This window comes from Odontomachus brunneus, unplaced genomic scaffold (assembly GCF_010583005.1).
Source record: "Odontomachus brunneus isolate Ranch 3 - 2012 unplaced genomic scaffold, Obru_v1 Obru_scaffold_112, whole genome shotgun sequence".
NCBI lineage: Eukaryota > Metazoa > Arthropoda > Insecta > Hymenoptera > Formicidae > Odontomachus > Odontomachus brunneus.
Window position 1 is genome coordinate 144,269 of NW_022639562.1, and position 23,452 is coordinate 167,720.

The window sequence follows — 23,452 nt, forward strand, 5'->3', positions numbered from 1 at the left end:
AATATTTAAGTATTGAAATCAATCATAAGGTAGGATTTGTAACATTAAATATTGAAATACTTGAGTACTAAAAGCTGTATTTGAATCACAGAATATTACTAAATACTGTACTTTTAATACTGAAAATAAGTAATTAATCAATGATTCTTAGTATGATATTTCTATAAGGGATGTACATGCATATTGCACATTACATTTTGTTACATTACGACAATGTAAAAGTTATATAATTGTGTTTACTGGAACTGTTTAAGTTTCCATAATGATGAAATCCCTCGTCATGACACTTTAATTCATGATATCTTATTTTTTTATCCAACAAGATAAGGTCTCATAAATTCAACTTATTCTATCTATTTAGAATTATACCTTGACATATGTGCAATCGTTCTGTAAAGTCAAGATATCAGACATATTAAATATATTATACACCGTGATAAGTCAAGTTTTCCAACGAGTATCGTGTACTTTCACGAGCGATTTAATTGCCGAACAGTTCCCGCTCCTTTCGTCTCCATCGTGCGAATAAATACAGATGATAAGAATGATATCAAAAATTGCAGAAGATCGTAGTGTCGAGTATAGCAACGATTGCCTTTTTCTTATGTAAATATCAAATTTAGAATGCGAGCATTGAACGGGGAATGTTACAATTTTAAATTTCTCACTCATACGAAGTTGCCGTTATGTAACAGAAATATAACGTGTTACCAAAATGTTATATATATTACTGAAATGTTATATAGCTGGAATATAAATTATTATTTTCTAGTAATTATAGGCATTTAATTGTACACAAAGATTCACTCAAATATAAATTGTACACAAAGCTATCACTTAAATATAAATTAATTTGTAAAAGTATGTTTCTAAAAATATTATAATTATATATTTCGTATAAAAAATATTTTTAGTAAAAATAATAACATAAAAGCATCTTGCCATTTTAAATTAATTAGCTCCCAAATAACAAAAGATATTCCAGAATTATCTTAAAGCCATTCTAGGGGTCTAGTGTTCCAACATGTCTTCAGGAATTTTATGCTATTAGAACTATTTTTATTTATCATATTTTTATTAATTTCAATCTCTCTGTGCATATTTAAATGGAAGGGATTACTATTATAACAGTAATTTCTATTTCAGATAAAAAATTACCACTTTACTTTACTATAAAAGTGGACTTCATAGTTGTGCCGTCTTGTGATCATCGTTCTTATATATATTAATGCATCATATTTTATGTACGAGAAAGACTCGAGCAAACGGAAGCCATCTAGCGAATGATCCAATACCTAAATATAAGAATGCTATATAACATAGGTATAAAACAAATAAACGCTTGTTGTATAATCTGTTATATTGTAGTTATGTTGGTGTTATACAATTATAATCTGTAAATAATAGAGAATTATAACATTTCTAAAACACAGTTAGATTGCAGTTAAAAAGAAAATATATAGTATAAATATAGTATAAAAGAAAATTATGTAACTTTAACATTAATAACGTATAACATCCGTTATATTATGTGTTACTTCTATGTTATATGATAGTTATATTCCGTGTTTGCCGGGTAAATGATGGTATAGAGTGCCACCTTTATACTATATTTCGAATCTACTCGCAATAAGATTTCAGAAAATATCAAAATTCCCAGACAGCACAAAATCTTCAGAGAATGTTCTGGGATGTTCTTAGAATGTAGGAATATCCTTAGAACATTCTTAGAACGTTATTTAAAGATTTGTGCTGTATGGGTTATGACCATTTTCAAACTTTCAAAAAATGGGGCTAAATGCCTACGGCGGTTTGGCCGCACTGTTTAGCATATTTTTGAAGATGTATTTTACACAATGAACTTGCTCGAATACAACGAGTCATTTCGTTAGCGCTTAAATGCAGATTAATCATTACCGAAAGTAATGTAATACCGTAATGTAAAAGTAAACCGGACTATGCTTTATTTGATATTTTCAAAGACAACTTTATGTATTACAATCAAGAACCAAACGATTAGAACACTTTTTTTCTAGTGAAGTTAGTAACTTGTTTAATTATCACATTTGAAAATCATTTGAAAATAATACGAGAGCTCTCACTCTTCCCCCTCCCCCTCTCTCGCTCTTTCTCTTATATTATTTTAATTCTTACATTTTTCCTGGATTTGCAATTTATGTTGTGCTGTTGAATATTTCTTATTAAAGTACATTATTTTTAATTGATTTGAACATGATTCTTTGAGCACTATATTACAACGATTTAATCCGGAATACTCAGATATATATTAACATGTTTTTATGTTATATTCATAAAATTTAATTTCGCACTACGTATTGTCATTTCGATTTCTTTCATAACCGATTACTACAAGTCCGTAAATAACAATTTTTAAATGTGACAAACAAATGGATTACTAATTTTATTAGAAAAAAATGTTCAAATCGTATCTCTCTCGACTGTACATATATGCGCATGTGTATAATATATACTCATGGTTAAATATATAGTATTTGTAGAAATTGATATACGTTTTATAGCTGTAAAAATGTGTATATAGTTTGTTTGTTAATCTATAGATCTTATCGAGACGATTGGTAACAATGTCATGCAACACTTTGTAAACATGTACAGTCGAGAGCGAACAGTCAGTTCGCGAACATGTACAGTCAGTTTGAACACTTTTTTCTAGTGATGTTAGTAACGCTCTCTTTTCCTCTCTCTTGCTTTACTTTTATACTTATATTTTTTCTAGTTTTACAGTTTATTGTGCTATCAAATATTTTTTATATCTGAATCGTAAGATTTTTCAATTCTTCGAGCACTAATACAACAATTTAATCCAGAATATTCTCGAATATATTAACATATTTTTACGTTATAATAAGATTTACTTTTGCACTATATATTGTTATTTCAGCTTCTATTATAATCGATTACTATCTAACCCTTATAGAAATATCATACTAAGAATCATTGATAATTACTTATTATCCAGTATTTTTAATACTGAAAATAAGTAATTATCAATGATACTTAGTATGATATTTCTATAAGGGAAGTCCGTAAGCAATTCTCAAATATGAGAACTAGATAAGTTATTTACTTTATTACGAAAAATGTGTTCAAACCATTTCACTCTCGACTGTACGGGAAGGACGGTAGTCCGATAACAGCTAAACATCACAAAGATAATTATCAGCAATGATAAAATAATTCACGTTTTATAATAACATTCTTTTTAATCACAATAATTTTAAATTCTTTTGAGTTTTGTATTTTGCCTAAAAAATATTTAAACTTTTTTCTGTACATTGACTTACATCTTTTTCGGATTCCTCATTAGCACCGTGAAACGTGGGAAATAAATCTGCGATTCCACCATGTTTTTTCAAAGTTTTCTTGAAAATAGGCAATACTTCTCGATAGAAGAATACTTCACGTCTGTGAAATAAACTCATAAACTGCACATGATTTTGTGATTCGAGATTTGGTGTCTTTAAAATAACGTGAATACTTTTGGACTTGCCATTTTCAATACCTTCGATTCTCACACAATAAACAAGTCCAGCGAAATTGTCACCCTTATTGCAAGCTCTGGTTACATAAAATTCGGGAGCTTCCAAGTTTATACTTTTTACGTATGTTCGTAGATAATCGAGCAATTGTTTGTCTAAAACGATTTCCTTTTCAGCCATTTCTGATAGTTAATATTTTTACAGAAAGCGTTGTAATATTATTTGTCTTATTGAGTTAATAATGTTTAAGTCACTCTGTATATTGTATATCGTTAACGCGTACGATGCAAATGATGATATTTCTTATTATAAGTATTCTCACTGGTGCACGATGATTACTACCAACACAGCAGAGAAGCGTCGCTTTTATTACAAGGTTATCACGTACGTCATATTATCAGTTGTCATTGTTGAGTAATGATACAAAGATAAAATAATTCATTATAACTGACTCACGATAATTCTCGTTTCAATTGAATTGGTATCATTAAAATTGTAATAATTGAGGTTCTCAGCCAGTTTCAAATTAATATTTCTTTGAAATATTAATAATTTTATTGAAATTAAATGAAAAATTATTAATCTAATCTGTGACGTTAAGCTTTAAAAAATACATAGACAGACTTTAATAACTTTTATCAGAGTGTCTTATCTTCCGCAATAAATCATCGTGGATTTATTAGAGCATTATAGCATTAAAGCATTATTTGGATAATATACATCTCGAAGAATCGAATAGATTATCACATTATTACATGTATATTAACATTATTTTACTCGTGTATACTTGTTAAAGAGGTCGCTTATCTTTTGATTATACTTTTGATTATATTTGAAACGAAAGGCCAGTAAGTACGGTATGTCGCCTATATCCACCAGTCATTTTTTACAGTAAATGCGTAACAGAGAAAGGAAGAAAAAGAGAGGAGTGAGGCGTGGCGAGATACTGACCACCATTTCTCCAATTAAAGTGCCTTTACCCGTTTCCAGTTTCAAGAAACGGTATTTTCTATAATAGTCCCTGCTTGAGATAGCATAACATGTAGAGCGCGGCAAATGCATGAAGATTTTGTCATTGATAGATTGGTTATTTTATATTGTTCTTTGTTCTGCTTTATGCGCACTTAAATATCTGTAAAAAGAAATATGCAGATGTAAATTTAAGATTAATTAAAAGTAAGTTTTCTCGAAAAGAAACAGAAAACGAGAACTATTAATATCGATCTTTTATTTGATCGTATCGCAAAGACGAAAGTACTTAGAGAGAAAATCGATGAAAGATACGAGAGAGGCAATAAATCGATTACGAGGCACAATTTTTGAATAATCGGTATGTCTATTCTACGATTGTCCTATGGTTTCGGCAATGATCTTTTACATTTCTGTACTGAGACGCTCGCCACATACGCGGACCCTATATAATTTATGAATCTACCAACTTGTACTAACTTATACTTACGTAATCGTGACTTTCATACGTTGCACTTTCGTTTTCGAAAGTGTGATGTAGTCACTATTTAGATAGTGGAATCCAATAAGATCAAAATTGAATAAAGTCTAAAAAGTCTTCGTTGTATTGTCAAAACTGAAAATAAGAAAAACTCTAAATGTAACTTGATGTTAATTCGGAATTACATACATCAATCTGATGTGTGTTAATGAAACTGCGCGACGCAAATAATTGATATCATCGAGAAGCGATGTACCTTTTGAATTATCTTATGAGCAGTCTTTCGAGGGCTTTCTGATCTTTTTTCCCTCTGATTTTGATTGCTCAGCAAAATTGAGAGTACATAATAATCGCGGAGACTGTATCACAGTGGGCACGAATATTTCAAGGCAATACAACCGTTCTCCGATTGCTGTCGCGGTTCGTGATTTGGCCTTACTCCAGTATCCTCGCTATAAACGAACAAACCTCGCTTGCAGCTTTCAATGTTGCTCGCCCTCCTTTTATAATCCGCTTGGGCACAAATAAACGGTGTAACAATCGATCCATTCGATTGTCACGTTAAATCAATGACGTTTCGCCTCTTACACCATCATTTCAAAAATTTTTTTTTCTCTTTCCTTTTTTCATTCACTCTTATTCTTACTGCTGCCATGTGTACTTCTTCATAATCGGTCCGATTCACACTTTAACGTTGTTCCTAACGTTTCTTTTACTTTCTCTCGTTATCTTTATCCTCGTAGCACGATCTTCGGAATTCCGATACGTTCGACACGCATTGTTGATCACGGCATTCCGCGCGGCGGCCGTTATTTATTAGCTATTATAGAAAAATCTTTACCTTATGCAATTTTTCACTTATATCAAAAAGCTTTCACGGCTAATCATCATTGCGTTCTTGAACGTTATAAATATAGATTGTGCTCCAATCATTTGTATTATTACTATAAATGATATGATAAAATATTTACTATCGAACTCTCGTAAGAAATTAATGGACATTGACACATACACATGCACATCCATATGTACACACGCACACAAACACACAGAAGTTAAATTGATGAAATTAGTATGTCAGATCACTCGATTGATTCTCTTAAATAATTTAGTGTGAACGGTGATATTAACAAGACAACTTATTTTTTGTTGCACAGTATTTAACGAAGTAGATCGCATATTTTATTATTGATCATGAAAGTATTAGATAAATTAGACTATTTGTGCTTATTCGTACATCCATGACGCGCCTTCCATCATTCGAAGCCGGATGAATTTAAAAAAGCACATTATCTTGCTGATTGAATTCCTCGAAAATAGACGACTATTATGGACGCAATAAATCCTGTTATCCAAATTAGTATGTTCAAAATTAATTATAATTCGTAAGAGGTATCAGAAAAAAATAAATACTTAAAGCAGCAAATTTTCGTAAACTATCGATATTGCACGTGCCGTAACTGAATGAACTCACGATGTAGTAGACTATATTATATCCTCTTATCATTTTTGGATCATATATATTTGAACTTTCCCCGATAATCTTTTTTTCCCTTGTCACGATCAACGATTAATAACTGTAATTAAAAAAAATTTTGAAGCAAGCGGGCGACCGGGTAAGAGAGCGGGTGGGTATGTTTCCTGAATGAAAATTCATAATTGGACAGCTTCGACGCAACGGACCTCACGGCGGTTTCCTTTCATTCGGGGCGGGAGGGAAGAGGCGGCAGTACTCTCGGTTTCGTTTCTGCAAAGGTTTCCGTCGCAACTCGTTGCGCACGGTCTATGCGGTAGTCACGGGAAAGGTTCCCCGCGCGCGCGCGATTCTTGGCCGGCTACCCTACCCTACCCTTTCACCGTTCTCACCGCCACCTGTACAGGCTAACCGAGACTGGACTCGGACGAGAATGAGACCAAGGAAGGACTGTAGGCTGAGTTGAAAAGGAATGGAACCGACAGACGGTGGGAGGGGAAGAAGGTTCCGTGCGGTTGTCGCGAGCGACTGTCTCGAGCTCACGCTCGCGCTCGGCGCGCGGGCACTTAAATGTGAAAGTAAGTCTCTCACAGTTGACCGAAACTGCGTGCTCTCGTCGGTTATCCGCGATCGGCCGATCGACCGACTGTCCAACCAACGAACGAACCAATCGACGTGCTATGCCATAGCGTGTTTCGCCTGTTTCGTGAGATATACCTATATTCGTGCTCCGACATAGCGGTATTCGTTTTATAATTGATACGTTGTAAAAAAAAAAATACGAACATCGGAACTGATTACTTTTCGCGTCTCTAATATAGTCTACTACATCGTGAGTTCATTCAGTTACGGCACGTGCGATATCGATAGTTTACGAAAATTTGCTGCTTTACGTATTTATTTTTTTCTGATATCTCTCACGAATTATAATTGATTTTGGACATACTAATTTGAATAACAGGATTTATTGCGTCCATAATAGTCGTCTATCTTCGAAGGATTCAATCAGCAAGATAAGAAAAAGGATATAATAACGACAAATTCGTAAGAAGAAAAAAAAAATCGAAAAAAAATAAATGAAAAGAGAACAGAAAACAGCGAGTGCGCGATAGATATTTGAACTTCATGTGGATAATCGATCAGTGCTTCAAACAAATAGTGAGAAAAATTAGTATCCCGAGCGTACAGTTTTTGACGAAGTAAAGAACAATTGAAGAGAAACGCTTTTCTTCAAATGACATAATTTAACAGATAATCATTCCCTCGATTGCACTCTACTTCAGAAAACAAAAAGAAAATAAAACAAAGAAAAGAAAGGAAGAGAATGTGAAAGAGCACATATCAGCATTGATATCATCTTTCGCTCGAAAATCTTGTGATTATCGATTCCAAAAAGTGTGATTGTGTGGATAGGAAACTATACATTGACATAACACAATTTATCTATTCTTATATTATTTTCAAGTTGCGGAGATTGTCCTAGCTTATGTGGCATTGACAATGTGTTAACATGTTCTCACGTTCCTTCAGTGTATATAAGTTGCTTACGTCCGACTTGTGAAAAACTTCAGACGCGTGCAAATAAAATTTATAATATAAGCGAGTTTAAATCGCTATTTTATTTAACGCGTCGGCAATATTATATGAAAAATCGAAGTGTATTTACGACAGAAGTGAATAAGTGAGTGTACAGATGATAAGCTAAATGTATATACACGAATGCAACAAAGATAGACAAAAAGCAAAAGAAGAAAGTAGAGAGTGTATCTGAAATATTTATTTTTGCGATAGATTCGTTTAATTACGATTCGATATTATCCACATAAATTACAGTATTCATGTAATTATGCACCGTTCACGTCGTCGAATATAGTCGATCGACGTTGTTTTCATTGAATCCGATCAGTTGACAGAACATTTTGCAATTATGAGACAAACGGTGCTTATTATCATGTGTTCTTTGGGCTTTGTCTTAGCGGGAAGTCCAAGATTACCACGAACATCCGCTGATCAGCGTGGTACACGTGGCGCGAGCCAAAATAATACTAGCACTACATTATCATCTTCTCGCAATTCACAACGGAACAGGTGAGTATCGTTAAAACTATAATCATCGTACTTCAAATATTTCTCACAACTAACTTATTTCTTTGTTATTTTCTCTCACTTTTAAGAAATAGAAATACTAGATAATTATGGATTTCTTTAAATGACGAGAGGCTAGTTGTATGTTAAACGCTGTTCGTTGTTATGTAAATGAATTGATCATATTCCCCATATGAAGCTTGTCAATACGTTGTTTTCCATTTAGTTTGTTTTCATTTTGTTATTAAGTTTGTGAACGTCACGCGATATTACTCTATATTAAATACATACATCTTCAGAAACGACGGCCGAGTCGTGTATATTAGCCAGACTTGACAAAAAACTAATTGTCATTGTAAATTTTTCTCCACTTAGTTTGATATTAAAATTTTCCATTATGATATGCCTTTATAAAAATACAAAGTTTGAAACATTTAAGAAAGCATAAAGGATTGATTTTGTCATTATATAAACCGATTAAATCGGTTGAATTAAATTGATGATACGAAACATTAAAATTTGAAATTAGCGATAAACATTGTTTGTTTGTAGAGAACAATACCTGTTCAATGTCTTCGAAGTAATAGTATCAACTTTAGAATCAAAGTTACAACGGATTGAGAATTTAGACAAAGCAGTGGAACATTTGATGAGAAGAGTGGAAGCTCTAGATTCGCGTGTAAATGATAATATCGACAAGACGGATGCGGTTATTACGAAACTGAGAACATTAGATCTGAAACTCTTCAATGCATACCCGATTATGTCATCGGAAGCCATTCATACGGCAAGGGTTACTGAAAATAAGAGCAGAAGTTATACTGAAAGTAGTAAGTGCACGTTACACGTAAAGCTTTTTATATTTTAACAAACTCAAATAGTAAAGAGAATCCCAAAAGAATTTATGTTTATATCACCAATTCTAAGTTGCTTTTTCAGATGCGAAAAGAATTCTTTTTATAAAAAAATTTTGCATCTGAAAAAGAATTTAGAATTTGTGACATAAACATGAAATGTCTAATGAATTCTTTTTGAATTTTCTGTGCTATTTGGGAAGCTAATTGTACTAACCAATGTTGTCTAACCAGTGTTGCTTTTCTTTTTTGTACGCATGCAACAGAAATCACTATATCAACAGATAATAGTAATAATCTATTTATAAATTATCGAAACACGCGAAAAAAATATTTCGAACTCGTTTATTTTTTAACTACGAATTTGCAATTTTTCATGCACTTTATTCTTGAAATTGCATTATGTTATTTGATATTACAGCTCCGACGATACGCGTGATGCATCATGATCGCAACGAACGTGCTCCGGAAACGCTAGGTGAGAAATTAGTATCTTTGGATCAGAAGGTTTCCGATATCGATCATAAGTTAGTTAATCTTAAGAATCAGCTTGACAATAATTTCTTACAAAATGATGATATAAATGCCGAGGCAAGCGAGAAAAAGCCTGTTAGTATGAGTGTAATTGAGATTACTAAAGCTATGAGTAACGAAGTAATGAATCATATGACGATCGAAATCGAGAATCTCAGACAGGCGACAGGTAGTATGGATCGGAAACTTCAATTCCACATGAATTTGGTGTCCGATAATCTCGGAGCAGTGTATAACATGCTTTCTGACGTACACGAGGCTATCGTTGATAAAAATTCCGGAAATGACCGACAAATTCTTAACTTAACGACGACTGAAGCTCCAATAAAACAGAGTAAAATTGATCGCCTCGTCGAACAAATGTATCCGATGCTTACAGTTTCTGAAAAAATGGATGAAGTTTGGAATGTAGTAGTAAGTGTGAAATAAAACGAGCAAATCAGTTAATAATAGCTCGTGTATCTATATAATAACTTATAATAATATTCCGTATAATCACAATATTAGATGGGCACTAAAAATTCGGTGGACGACCTATTGCCAAAGTCCGACGAATTGCTTACTCAAACACAGAGACAAGAAAGAGCGATTAGCGAGATTCATGCAGATTTAAGATCAAAAACAAATAAAATCATCGAAAATTTGGAGGGTGTCGAAAGCCGTTTGAAGAAACAAGAAGATGATGTGGCTACTCTCTCGCAACGTCCAATACCAGCGGAATTATTACTAGATCCAACGATCGATCGACTCGTCGAGTACGATCCAAGCAGGTTGGAGTCTAAACTTCAAGTATTCAACTAAATAATGCGTAAGCGTCTTAAACTTATTATAAATGATGTAGAGGCGGCCAAATCTACATCAATTTACGTGTTTAATATTTTCTTTCTCAAATTTATCAAACATAATGTTTAGTTTTAACATAATTCAAAAAAAAAACGTAATATTATTTATTTTAAGATACATCAGTGTAACCGAAGATTTTTCAACGGAGATACCTACAACGTCTATATTGCCTACTGTTGCACCGTCTTTATCAACAACAACATCGATATCGTCAGTCGCTTCGCCTTCGAACAATCCTGCGGTCTCCACAACTCCCATGACAGCAACATCATCGAGTACACCCAGATCAACCAGTAGAAATCGTGGAGTCATCTTCCCAAGCGTGAAAAACAAACCGAGTCTAGCGAACTCCAGTTTTACTAGTGATATATTGATTAATTATAAGGATGTTAAGGTATTTGGACTATTTGCACGGTTCCTTTATGTATTATTTTTAATTGTTTAAGATGTTTCAACAAGTTTTTTCACTTCTGTCATATGAATTTACTTCAATCAGGATAATTGTTTCTATATATTCAAAATTTTTATCGTTATTTTCTACAATGTTATTCTTTTTAATATTATTCTCCGTAATAAAGTATATTGTTCATTTAGGGTTATTCTTGCGTAGATTTATTAAACGCAGGAATGAGAGACAATGGAGTCTACTATCTTCAAATACGCGGCACGACATATTGGTTTCTGAAAGTCTATTGCGAACAGGAAATCGCCGATGGTGGTTGGACGGTAAGTTTATCATCATTGAGCGGTATACATATTACATTTTTTAACATGCTGTTATGTGTTATATTTTTTATCATTAATTTTTGATTGAAGGTTATCCAAAGAAGAGATGATTTTGGAGAACCAAAAGAGAATTTTAATAGAGATTGGGCAGATTATAAAAATGGATTCGGAGATCCTGCTAAAGAGTTTTGGCTAGGCAATGAAAACATATATATGTTGACAAATAACGAAGATTACATGCTTAGAGTTGAACTTGAAGACTTCGAAGGTAACAAAAGGTATATACGTAAAATGTAGGTCGATTATTGCGATACTTTAATAATGTACATTATTAAAATTATTATTAAAGAATATTAATAACAAGTAAATGTAATCTTATACTTTTCAAACTGACTATAGGCTGCGCGAATGTAAGTATAAAATTAATTAAGAAAGTTTCCATTATTATAACTATACTGGTTTAATTTAGGTATGCTCAATATTCACATTTCAAGATTTATTCAGAAGGAGAGTATTATAAATTGGAAATAGATGGTTACGAAGGAAATGCTGGAGATTCATTAAACGATCCTTGGTACGGGTCAAACAACAGTCCGTTCTCTACATATAATAGGTAAGATTGTTTGTGTGTATATAAAATCTGTTATTTGATATCACAATAACATACAAAATATTAGTCTCGGGACGGTTTAATGTTTCGTTAATAAAATATTTTGTAAAAAAAATGTATTAGACAACAATTTTAGAATTTTAAATTATTGGTTTTTCATTATTGGCTTTGATCTCGTGATAGATGCATCAAGGTTTTCTTAAGATCAAATTGAATGTTTTAAATAGAATCAAAGGGATTTTTTTAGATAAATTGATTCCTAGAGTATGTTATTCTATACAATACTTCTATACAATAATATATAAATACAAATACAATAATATGTATATAAGTACTGAGATAAAATCATCGAAAAACTTTTTCCGAAATATTTTATATTTTATATTGAAATTCTTCAGTATAAAACATACAAAATATATTATAAAATATTTATTTTTCGATAATCTTATCTTAATACTTCACGCGTACATAGAGTGACGGATAAAATCCCCTGTAAACACAAAATATAAAAAACAGCTTAGGTCAAAATGATGTCAATATGACATTAAAACCGTCGTTTGTTGTCATTGCGTCAAAAAAATAATTCAATTTCACAAAAAATTGATATCAAATAAATTGACGTTGTGGGCAATAGAATTTCATAAAAAAAGGTAAAAATGGATGTTTAGATGATAATTGTGGTATTATAGGCAAAAATGTAATCCACGTCAAAATTTGTTGACATCAAAACTACAGGATGATGAGTCTTTTTGACTTATTCTCTTATGATCTCGAGAAGAATTTCCGGCGTGGTTTTGTAATGTAATATACAGGGTAAGACATTTAAAACAGGTCACCTGAATAACTTTGTCGTTTGTTTTTAACAACAGAAGGAAAAGTGCCAAACAAAAGTTGCTTGGTTTCGAGGGGCATATAATGTAATGTCAAAAATTGTTTTGTAGGTGGAGGCCTAGAGGATAAGCAAAGGTCAAATATGTTTTTTTAAATGGAACGATATGTTTTTTTATTTACATTCTGATCGAGCGTTTTATGACGAATACAATGGCCTATAATTGAAGGTCATTCAAGGTTATGCAAGGCCAATAATGGAAAATAATTGAATGAAAAATAAATTGTTTCAAGGCATTCTTCGAATAATTTTGTATCTTCTCTGCTTGTTGCTATACCGTGGTACACTTAAACGATTACAAAAGTGATATAACAACAAGCAGAGAAGATACAAAATTATTCGAAGAATGCCTTGAAACAATTTACTTTCCATTCAATTATTTTCCATCATTGACCTTGCGTAACCTTGAATAACCTTCAATTATAGGTCATTGTATTCGTCATAAAACGCTCGATCAGAATGTAAATAAAAAAACATATCATTCCATTTAAAAAAACATATTTGACTTTTGCTTATCCTCTACACCTCCACTTACAAAAAAAATTATTGACATCACATTATGTACTCCTCGAAACTAAGCAACTTTTGTTTGGCACTTTTCCTTCTATTGTTAAAAACAAACGAATTATTCAGGTGACCTGTTTTAAATGCCTGACCCTGTATATATTGCGGCGTTGTTTTTTAATCGTAATATATATATTGTGATACAGTAGGCTCTCGATAACTTTCTGCCTTAAGGGCTGTAGGAACGGAAAATTCTTGTAAACGGAAAGTTATCGAGAACCACTTCTTAACTTTTTTCTTGTTGGCGCGTTAATATAAGCTTACATAACTGTTCACTACCAATTTATTTCGTTCGCGATCCATTAGATGAATACAAATGTTAAATAAAACTCAGCCTTTAAGAAGCCGAAGTAATTTAAAGAATAGTCGGTTACTTGTCTGGTTTATTTTTTGTAACTTTAGGAATTTATCCATCTTATCCAACGAGAGAGTTCTTCTATAAATTCTCTCATTGGATAAGACGGACAGGTTTTTAAAGTTACAAAGGAACAAACTTTTTAGTAAACCGGTCAACCTTTTAGTAATTGATTGTAGAGTAAAGGCATTAAAAGCGACATATCACTTTGTTTTTGAACGTTATGTCTTAATATAAAGCTCAAAATATAAATGTTGATATATATACATGTAATTGGAAGTACCTCCTATCAGATAATATCACATTTTTATTGAAATTGTTTCTAGATTTAAAACAAAAAATGTTTTTGTAAAACGCACGAAAATGGAGTTCAAAGAAAATAAGTGCCAAAAACGACATACCTATTAGAATTTATATAACATGTCGCATATATGATAATATTTAATAATAAATAGTTCATTAATACGTTTAATAGTTGAATAATATTCATTTATTCAAAACATAATGTTATAAAAGGGAAATATAATTAAATAAATACATATCTTTTTTTATCTTTTTCATTTTCTCACATATTTTACATATATTATATTTCTAAACTAAATAAAATTAAACTTTACAATAAATGTCACGTCACAATGGGAGGGATCATTAATCAAGTTATGTTAGTCACAGAATATCGCTGTAGGTATGTCACTTTAAAACACATTCTCATAAAAATTTTCAAGTTATACAGTAAAAAAGTGATGAACATAAAAATATTCAAAAAATATTTTTACAAAAGCATGTAGAAGAACTTAATATTGAACAAAATGATAATTATCGCTTTTTAGTCTACGTAATTCGTCAATAAAAATCGTAGAAGTAAAACTTGCGAATTTTTAAAACTCGATATTTAATAATTTAGCATATAAAGAAACGAGAAATATACTAAATATGCATTTTTATTACTTAACTAATAAAACGGATTACGTTTATATTAGTTTCGATAAAATACAACATTTAATATATGAGATAGAGAGGTATGTCGCTTTAAAAGGGCTATGTTGCTTTTGGCTATTTTCCTCTACACCAGAATAAAAAATCATATGTAATATTTTTGCATTTTATTTGTCGGAAGCGTCCCGCTTGCTCCCGTTGCAATTGTCCACAGTCAATCAAATTATCTATTTGGGTAAGATTATGTTTTAATTTTAATAATATTATTAGCTGTGTTCGCAACTATAGTCCACTGATACCCATTTAATTTGTCTATGCTCCTATTCCATAATCTAGCATTTTTTCCTACAAAAAGTACTCAAGTGAACATCAAATAATAATAACATAAAACCGATGTTATAATGTGCTACTTAACTTGTAATATGTAACTTACATAACACATGTATTATATTGCATTTATATTGTTGAGTGGGAAATTATAATATCGGTGTTATGTTATTGTTACTTGGTGTTCATTGGTGTTCATTTTTACTTAGACATCAAATTGTCATCAAAATGACATCAAAATGATAGTCAAAATGACTACCAATTAATGGGACGTTTTGCAATCATTTCTGCCGTCATTTTGATCACTCATTTTGACATTATATTCTTCATCCATTTGAAGGCAATTCGACATCATTTTGACTAACTTGTTTTCACTGGGTAGTTATTATATAACATAATATAATTATTATGTAACATGGAAAAATAATACATAATATAACGATTATTAATTTTAAATTTGCACAATTTTTTTATAACAGCAATATAACTCCAATATAACATGTTATATAGCAAGTATATTGTTTGTATTATATTTATGTTGTGTAACATTTTTATATCTAAATTTCAAATTACTCGTTAGATGGTTTTTGTTTTCTTATGAATTTCCTACGTAAAATGCATTAACATACACAAAAATGGTAATCATAAAACGGTGAAACTTGTGTAGTGGATCAGTCATCCTTAAAAATGAAGCGAAAAACTTTTTGACTAATAATACCCAGATAGCCAAACGTGCGCGAGCAGATTTTGCGCAAAGTCTGTCAGCAGTGTCTGTAAACATAATGACAACAGATTGCACACAGAATCTATTCTGACGACAGATTGGTGACTGATTGCGCGCAGAACCTGTCGACAGACTCTGACGACAGACTGACAGCAGATTATGCGCAGATTCTGTTTCCTAGATAGGCCATTTAATTCTATCAAGGGTCGTATGTACGTTATTAAATGAGACAGTTTCACATATACACCATGTAAAACTCCGAGAGGTTGTTAAGATAATTATATTGTGCCATAATTGTATATATATACACAACAAAAAACAATTTTTACTTTTTAAAATTGTATTACACATTTCTGATAAAAAAGCAACGATAGAGAAATAATGAGTACAAGTATAGAATAGTACAACGGTTAAATAGTCAATTAAAATGGCCATTTAAAGATGTATATATCCCATCTCTGGTAAAAATTGTTCTTCTAATTTTTCATACAATTTCTCATATTATTATTTTTTTTAATGTCATTATGTCATTAAATCTGAACGATTTAACCGTAATGCAATAAGTACTGAAGGCAGCAGCACCAAATAAAATACTAGTCTCGCCAATGTAAATAATTTTTACAGGATTTTAAACTTTTACAGAATTTTTATGATGATTTATTTGAAAATATATCATGCTTAAATTTTGATAAAATTTAATACAATCTGAACTGGACGATCGACCAAATTAATTCGCACATGTAAAAGCACAGTATTTTATTAGCATGATGGAAAAATGTCATTATCTGCTGTTTTATTGCAGTAATTTTCTATACAATCCTTGGTAGAAAATTAATTTCGAATTATCGTGCCGGTCTCTCTTACATTATTTAGACGCTAAACGGTTTCATCTATATTTTGCGGTTTAAAAGGCGAACAAACTCCAAGATTTTTCTTCTTTAAACTTTAAGTGTGGAATACAAAGCACTTTTTATCAAATGAGGAATTGGTGTAGTGTCCAAGGCGACGGACGATTATCCAAAAGATGTCTTCGGTTCAAGTTCGAATCTCACCAGAGAAAATCTTAAAAATTATGAAAAAATAATATAGAAAAATTTTTGTATTTTACGAGTATTTATGAGTATTTATGAAAAAGCGCTCATTCTATGAGTAATTATTAAAAATTATGAGAAAATTTTCTAACAAAAATTTAATTGAAGAACCTACGAAACGACAGGATTTGCGCGCAACCTGCCGTCAGAGACTGTCAGCAGGCTCTGCGCGCAATCTGCCGCCAATCTAATGTTAAAGTCTTTGTTAGCAGACCCTATCAGCAGTCTGACGGCAGATAGGGGATGCACATAACTATGGATCTGTCGACAAATCCTGCTCGAATTCGACAGATCCTGTTGCCAATCTGACGTCAGTCTGCGTACAAATTGCTTACTGAATTACTATCATAGTAATAATTCCTTCCATTGAAATGCTTATAAAGATAGGAATGAATAAATAATAATAGCATAAGATGTCCTGAGGATATCCTGAAGCGTTTTAAGACGTTCTGGGGCACTCTCCAAACATTTAGGATAATTCTAGATTGATTCTGGGATACCTTGTGTTATTTGGAAACTAATTAATTTAGAAAAGTAAAATACTTTTATATTATTATCTTTACTAAAAATATTATTTTTAATATGAAATAATTACAGCATTTCTGGGAACATACATATTTTATAAATTAACTGGTATTTGAGTGACAGCTTGTAACCGCTTGTAACGTACAATTAAATACCTATAGTTACTAGGAAATGGATGATTTATATTTCAGTTATAACATTTCAACAATCGACATATGGAATATTCAATGTAATTCAATGTCTGAATCGACTACGTGGAATAAGATACTTTAAATACAAAAATGGAAATGGGAAAAGTACTGAAGTAGTCTGTAGCATTTTCGAATCGAGTCACGCAAATTTACAGAAACTTTTCTAGAGGACGGAATAGTCAAATTCTTTTAATGATAATCTTTTATAAGAATAATATTAATAATATTAATAATATTAATAACCATACTAATAATATTAATAATATTAATATCCAACGAGCTATAATTTTATATGTTTATCGTGAAAATTACAACCGCAGTGAATTTTTCGAATATTTGGAATTTCAGCTATAAAGGATATCGATGTCTGAACTTGTATTTTGTGTCAATTTAATATACGATTATAAAAATAAAATTTTAATACTTATCAAAAATTAAAAAATAAAAAATCAAAAATAAAAAATCGGCCTTAAATTAAATTAGCATTAAAGCGTTAATTTGGATTTTTAATTGAAAGAATAATATTAGTTGCGAGAACATATGTTTCTCGTTGCGAAGGATGTATCTATTAGTAACACAATAATTAAGAGTATAGTAATTAAGAGTAATCTTTGCATGCTGATGAATCAATGAATCTGCAAAATGCAACGGAATTTTGTCTAAGATTTCTTTGTTGCTTTTCTGTTTTACAACAATTGATCTCTGTAATTATAATTAAATATAACTATTACATTGTTGTAATGTAATAAAATGTAACATGCAATATGACATGTACGTTACATCCCATACAGCAAGATTGCAGTAACAACAATGTTACAACAACGTTTCATTGTAAGATTATAACATTATAGATCAGAGTTGGGAACTTTATTTAAAAAAAATAACGTGTTACCGTTATCGTTACCGTTACTTTGCAAAAAGTAACACGTTACCGTTACTAAGAAAGTAACGGTTCGTTACTTTTTCATTAGTATTTTATAATACTAAAATAAAATTAAATATGTAATTGATTTTAAGATGAAATTATTGTTTTTAAGCTTAAATTATTATTTTTAGCGTAGTCAGTTTATCTAAAAAGAAAAAAAACCATTTAAAACTGTAATAATCTTCACTTGGAAAAACTAATATCTCTTTATGAGCTTGATTTTATCTTCTTATCTTTTATTATTTTTTACATAAAAATTATTGTTAGTATAGAGCCAGATTTTGCAATTTAATTTTTAAAAATTTTTAATAAATTTAATAATAAATAGTATCACATATAGCTTAGTACCACATAACACATGTACCATGATGACTTGTTTCATGATTTTTTACAAAATAGAGTGAAATACACACTAAGTATACTATTATTAAGCAAGCTATTATTAAATTTATCAAACATGTTTAACAATTAAATTGCAAAATCCGATTTTGCACTAATAATTATTTTTACATAAAGAATAAAATAAAACCATGTACTGTCTTCCAGCAGATATTGAAATATTTTTATTCAATGAAGAATATTTAATATACGTTTTCAGCGCGCGACCAGTGCCTCATCTATTAAGTAAAGATAACTGAAGTAATTATAAAAGTAACGGTTGTGTGAATTTGTTACCATTATTGTAAAAATGTATCGATGTTACCATTACCGTTGCAAACAGGAAAAATAACGATCGTTAACGTAAAAATCTAATGGTAACAGTAACGGCATTACAAGTAACGCGTTATTTCCCAATTTACATACTTATTATATTTTGTTACAGATACATTGAGAAATATTGCTGAATCTTGACATATAGACATATAGAGATCACCCTCCTGAGTAATCTTCAAAATGTTTTAGGCGGCGCTTGTTGTTTCTTAAAAAATTATTAACAAAATAAGTTGCATAAAATGAATGTAATTTTTGGACATTTTTGTATATACAAAAACGAGAAATTTGTAAGCTAGGAAGATGCTTGCTACACACACATACACACACGCCCTGTCGGGCGAGCGAGCGCATGGGCGCCCAAGTTGTGTGTGTGTGTGTGTGTGTGTGTGTGTGTGTATGTGTGTGTGCAAGTCTATAGATCAAATGAACAACTTCTTCTGTTAATAATTTTTTAAGAAACAACGTGCGCCGCCTAAAATTTTTTGAGGGTTACTCAGGAGAGTGACCTCTATAACATATGTCAAGATCAAAGTCATTGGAGATTGCTCCGTTAAAATGCATAATTACCCACACAACACAGGAACATTGCAAGAACATTGCAGAAACATTATACTGAAACATTATAACATTGCATAGAGGTTATGAAATATTTCTGCAACAATGTTAGAAGATTACGGTAATGTTAAAATATCCGTTCTAATCTGGTCTGGTCTAATTAGACAAATCATATTACTTCATTTGACGTTTCGAAGTATTTGCAGTGTCGAATTCTGCCCATAGATATACAATGTAGTCTACTGAAATATTAGGAGGTCAAAGAAAGAGATAAAAAAATATAGAACTATATTTATGTTAACTTTTAACATCTTACCGTAAATAAAAGTAATACAGACATATCATAAATACATAAATTATAGCATTATAGTTTTAATTATTTTTATCATATTTCCGTAATGTTGTTTTAATATTTTAGTGAAATGTTGCAATTTCATATCTTAGTAGTGTCTCTGCAATATTATATTGTAACTTGCAATGTTACAACATTTCTGCAATTATTGCAAGCTTCTGTATTGAATGGGTTAGGCGTTATCTTGTACTAATATATCAAAATATCCCATGTATACTGTAATGTATATAGTATAAAGTACTTTTTTAAAGGAATTTACAAATACACAAGCACTATAATTGAAAAAAAAATATATGTAAATATAAATTCGCAATTACATTTAGTAACTAGTAATATACGCAATAATCATATTAATAGTTTTATTGCTTTATACATGTTTATATACAGAGTGTACATTCTCGAACTTCGTGAGAGCATAGAACGGATTGAAATGAAGATAAAAGTACCATACCAATATTCGTAATAAATCTCGAGATATTACCCAGTAAGCAAAATATCATTACTACAATGTTATTATAATGATATTCAGTAACATGTAACGTTTTTAAGTATGTCGTATTTAATATTGTATACAACATCATTATGAATAAACTTTTACACCGATTTAGAGGTTTCGGTAATGTTGAATTCACATATGTCGTTGTAATTAATGTTATCCTAGTGTTTTTAAAACATTTTGTGATAACGTTCTTCGGATAATGTAAAATAAATAACGTGAATTTTACTGTTAAAAAAAACATCTTGCGGAAACGATTGTAACTAATCAACTGTTGATTTTAACTGAAATTTAGCTCTTTTATTTGATTTCTCACTATTTTCGCACCTGAAAATTTACTTAGTACTGGTCGGACGCGAACTCGAGACCTTAGACACTTCCGAGGTTCCTAGTCTACTTTGACTACTGCGCCATTCCTTTAATTGATACTGTTTTTTATTATCTCCATATGCAGCCAAAGCACTAATTAATAATTATTATAATTTTCTTATAATATTATTTAAGACAACCACAAAAATAAACTATTTATAGTTATAATATTTTATATAATAAAAGAGAAATTAGAGATACATGCATAAAATATTTATGTATAATAAAATAAGTTTACCTTGGTTAAAAATATATCGATAAAGTTTATCGAAAAAATAAAACTGTTTTGACTATAGAAACGTTAAACACACTATTCTTAAATTATGATTTCACAAACGTTTCTGTCTAAACTTTTCTTATTAGTGCTTTCCCATTATGAAACATTATATACGTGTAAAATACGTATATGAAACCAACATATGCTACCTAGGATCAGCATTTTAAACATGTTAGTTTAATGTTTCTTGCTTATTTGTCAACAACATTCTAAAAATATGTGTGTTTAGAAAGGTTTTAAAACATTTTTTTAATGTTCGAAATGTAATATTATTAAGCAACGTTTTAAAAACATTTATAGAATATTATAAAGAAATATTACAAAAATATACTTAATTTCAACATTTTAGAAAGTTGATTTAATATTTTTTGCTTACTGGGTAATTAAAGAAGATTAGTGAATGATCACATGTGATATGGTAGATGAGCTGTAATAGCGCCGTCTCTAACATTGTATACCCTAACAGCACGGGGACGTTCTGAGTAGATCGCAATGCGTATATTGCGATCATCTCAGAATGTTCTCATATGTACTGCGATCGACTGAGTACGTTCTAAGTACGTCCCTATGTCTGGGGTAGCAGCTACTATAGAATTTCGCTGCGAATGTCGTGCGAACGTTCGCAGCGATGTCGGCAGTCTCAGGACGGAATAAAAACGGAAAAATTTCAGTACATCACGTATATCCCTTATAGAAATATCATACTAAGAAATACTGAAAAATTATTAGTGATTAAATATTACCAGTAATTCAGTAATTTTTTGGCCAGTACTTAATTTCTGGTGAATATTGATAATAAAATCACTGTTAAATGTTGATAGTAATCAAATACTGAGAATTATTATGCAAAGGTGAAAAATGAGAAAATCATAATGTTTACAAAAATATACTTATATTCCTAATTTTCTCATGTCTTATAAACTACTAGATATCGAAGGTTGTCAATACATTCCAACCTTTCATGAATCCTCCTGCGATAATTTCGATCCCAAGCGATATACCGCTGGTCATCCCATTCATCTCCTGACCGCATTAAACTGTTGCTTAACCTGACGATCGAGCGCACACGCGGTGACTTTGATGACTCCAACGATGTTCTTACGATTCATGCTTATATAATGTATCCTTATAGTGTTCACAGTATATTATAACATACCTAGCAAACACCAAATAATAGTTACATAATTTTTACTTGTTGTTCATTCACCATAGAAGGAGGAGGGCATACTAAGTGGCGGCGGGACGCCGTGCGTTCGAGATCTGCGTATCTTTTTCGTTCCAGAAAGAGAAAAATATCGAGAGCGCGGTCTTGCTAGGCCGGGACTCGAACCCGGGTCTTTCGCTTGCCGGGCGACTGCTCTAAACCACTGAGCTACCTGACGCTCCACGCTCACGACACTCTCCTCTTCCTAGATAACGCTCAGAGATGCCGTTCGGAAGCGACATCTCTGGCGCGATCCCGAGCGCACGGCGACTACAGAGAGAAACAATGTTACTGTACCAAATGGTACAGCTGTCAGTCTCTCAAAGTCAAAGGTTGCTATCCTTTAAGACCTGCTGTCCATGTATGCCCGTCTCCACCGTTGCCCCTCCTCATCCGGTGCAAATAATACAAATAAGCCCCGGGGTCGACACCAATTTTTTGGCAGCCCCCGGGTGCTTGGACGCAATGCGCCATGGGGGATCCACCATAGAAGGAGGAGGGCATACTAGGTGGCGGCGGGACGCCGTGCGTTCGAGATCTGCGTATCTTTTTCGTTCCAGAAAGAGAAAAATATCGAGAGCGCGGTCTTGCTAGGCCGGGACTCGAACCCGGGTCTTTCGCTTTCCTGATAGATATTGAAACAATGCAACATTCGATATGCGATGAATATTAATGTAAAGTAGTGAACCAGTGATAATTACTTTTATATTTTTAACAAAATGTTATGATGATTAATTCAATCAAAAAAAAATTAAAAAATTCAAGAAAATCCAAATTAAACAAATCGAATTACTGAATTTTGAGAGAAACTTTTAAAAAATATTATTTAAAACAATAGTGTTGTTTCATCAAATGACATGGTTT

The 23,452-nt window shown here is 31.5% G+C and overlaps 2 protein-coding genes and 1 non-coding gene across 5 annotated transcripts in view; 1 reads left to right on the plus strand and 2 right to left on the minus strand.

The window, feature by feature from the left end:
- Positions 1-3,870, minus strand: part of LOC116849347 — a 112,484-nt gene extending 108,614 nt beyond the window's left edge. For both annotated transcript variants that reach the window (XM_032826406.1, XM_032826405.1), the window contains exon 1: positions 3,324-3,870. In XM_032826406.1, coding sequence (XP_032682297.1) covers positions 3,324-3,698 — 375 coding nt within the window. In that variant the 5' untranslated portion in view covers positions 3,699-3,870. The remainder of the gene's footprint in view (positions 1-3,323) is intronic.
- A 3,059-nt stretch (positions 3,871-6,929) lies between these two features.
- Positions 6,930-23,452, plus strand: part of LOC116849346 (angiopoietin-2) — a 31,547-nt gene continuing 15,024 nt past the window's right edge. Inside the window, exons 1-9 of one of the 2 annotated variants that reach the window (XM_032826403.1) lie at positions 6,930-7,020; positions 8,419-8,530; positions 9,080-9,357; positions 9,803-10,329; positions 10,423-10,685; positions 10,873-11,152; positions 11,353-11,484; positions 11,575-11,762; positions 11,954-12,097. In XM_032826403.1, coding sequence (XP_032682294.1) covers positions 9,177-9,357; positions 9,803-10,329; positions 10,423-10,685; positions 10,873-11,152; positions 11,353-11,484; positions 11,575-11,762; positions 11,954-12,097 — 1,715 coding nt within the window. In that variant the 5' untranslated portion in view covers positions 6,930-7,020; positions 8,419-8,530; positions 9,080-9,176. The other variant, XM_032826404.1, reaches the window with a different exon arrangement.
- Positions 22,694-22,766, minus strand: Trnaa-ggc. The gene has a single exon. It is a non-coding gene; the product is annotated as a tRNA-Ala (tRNA).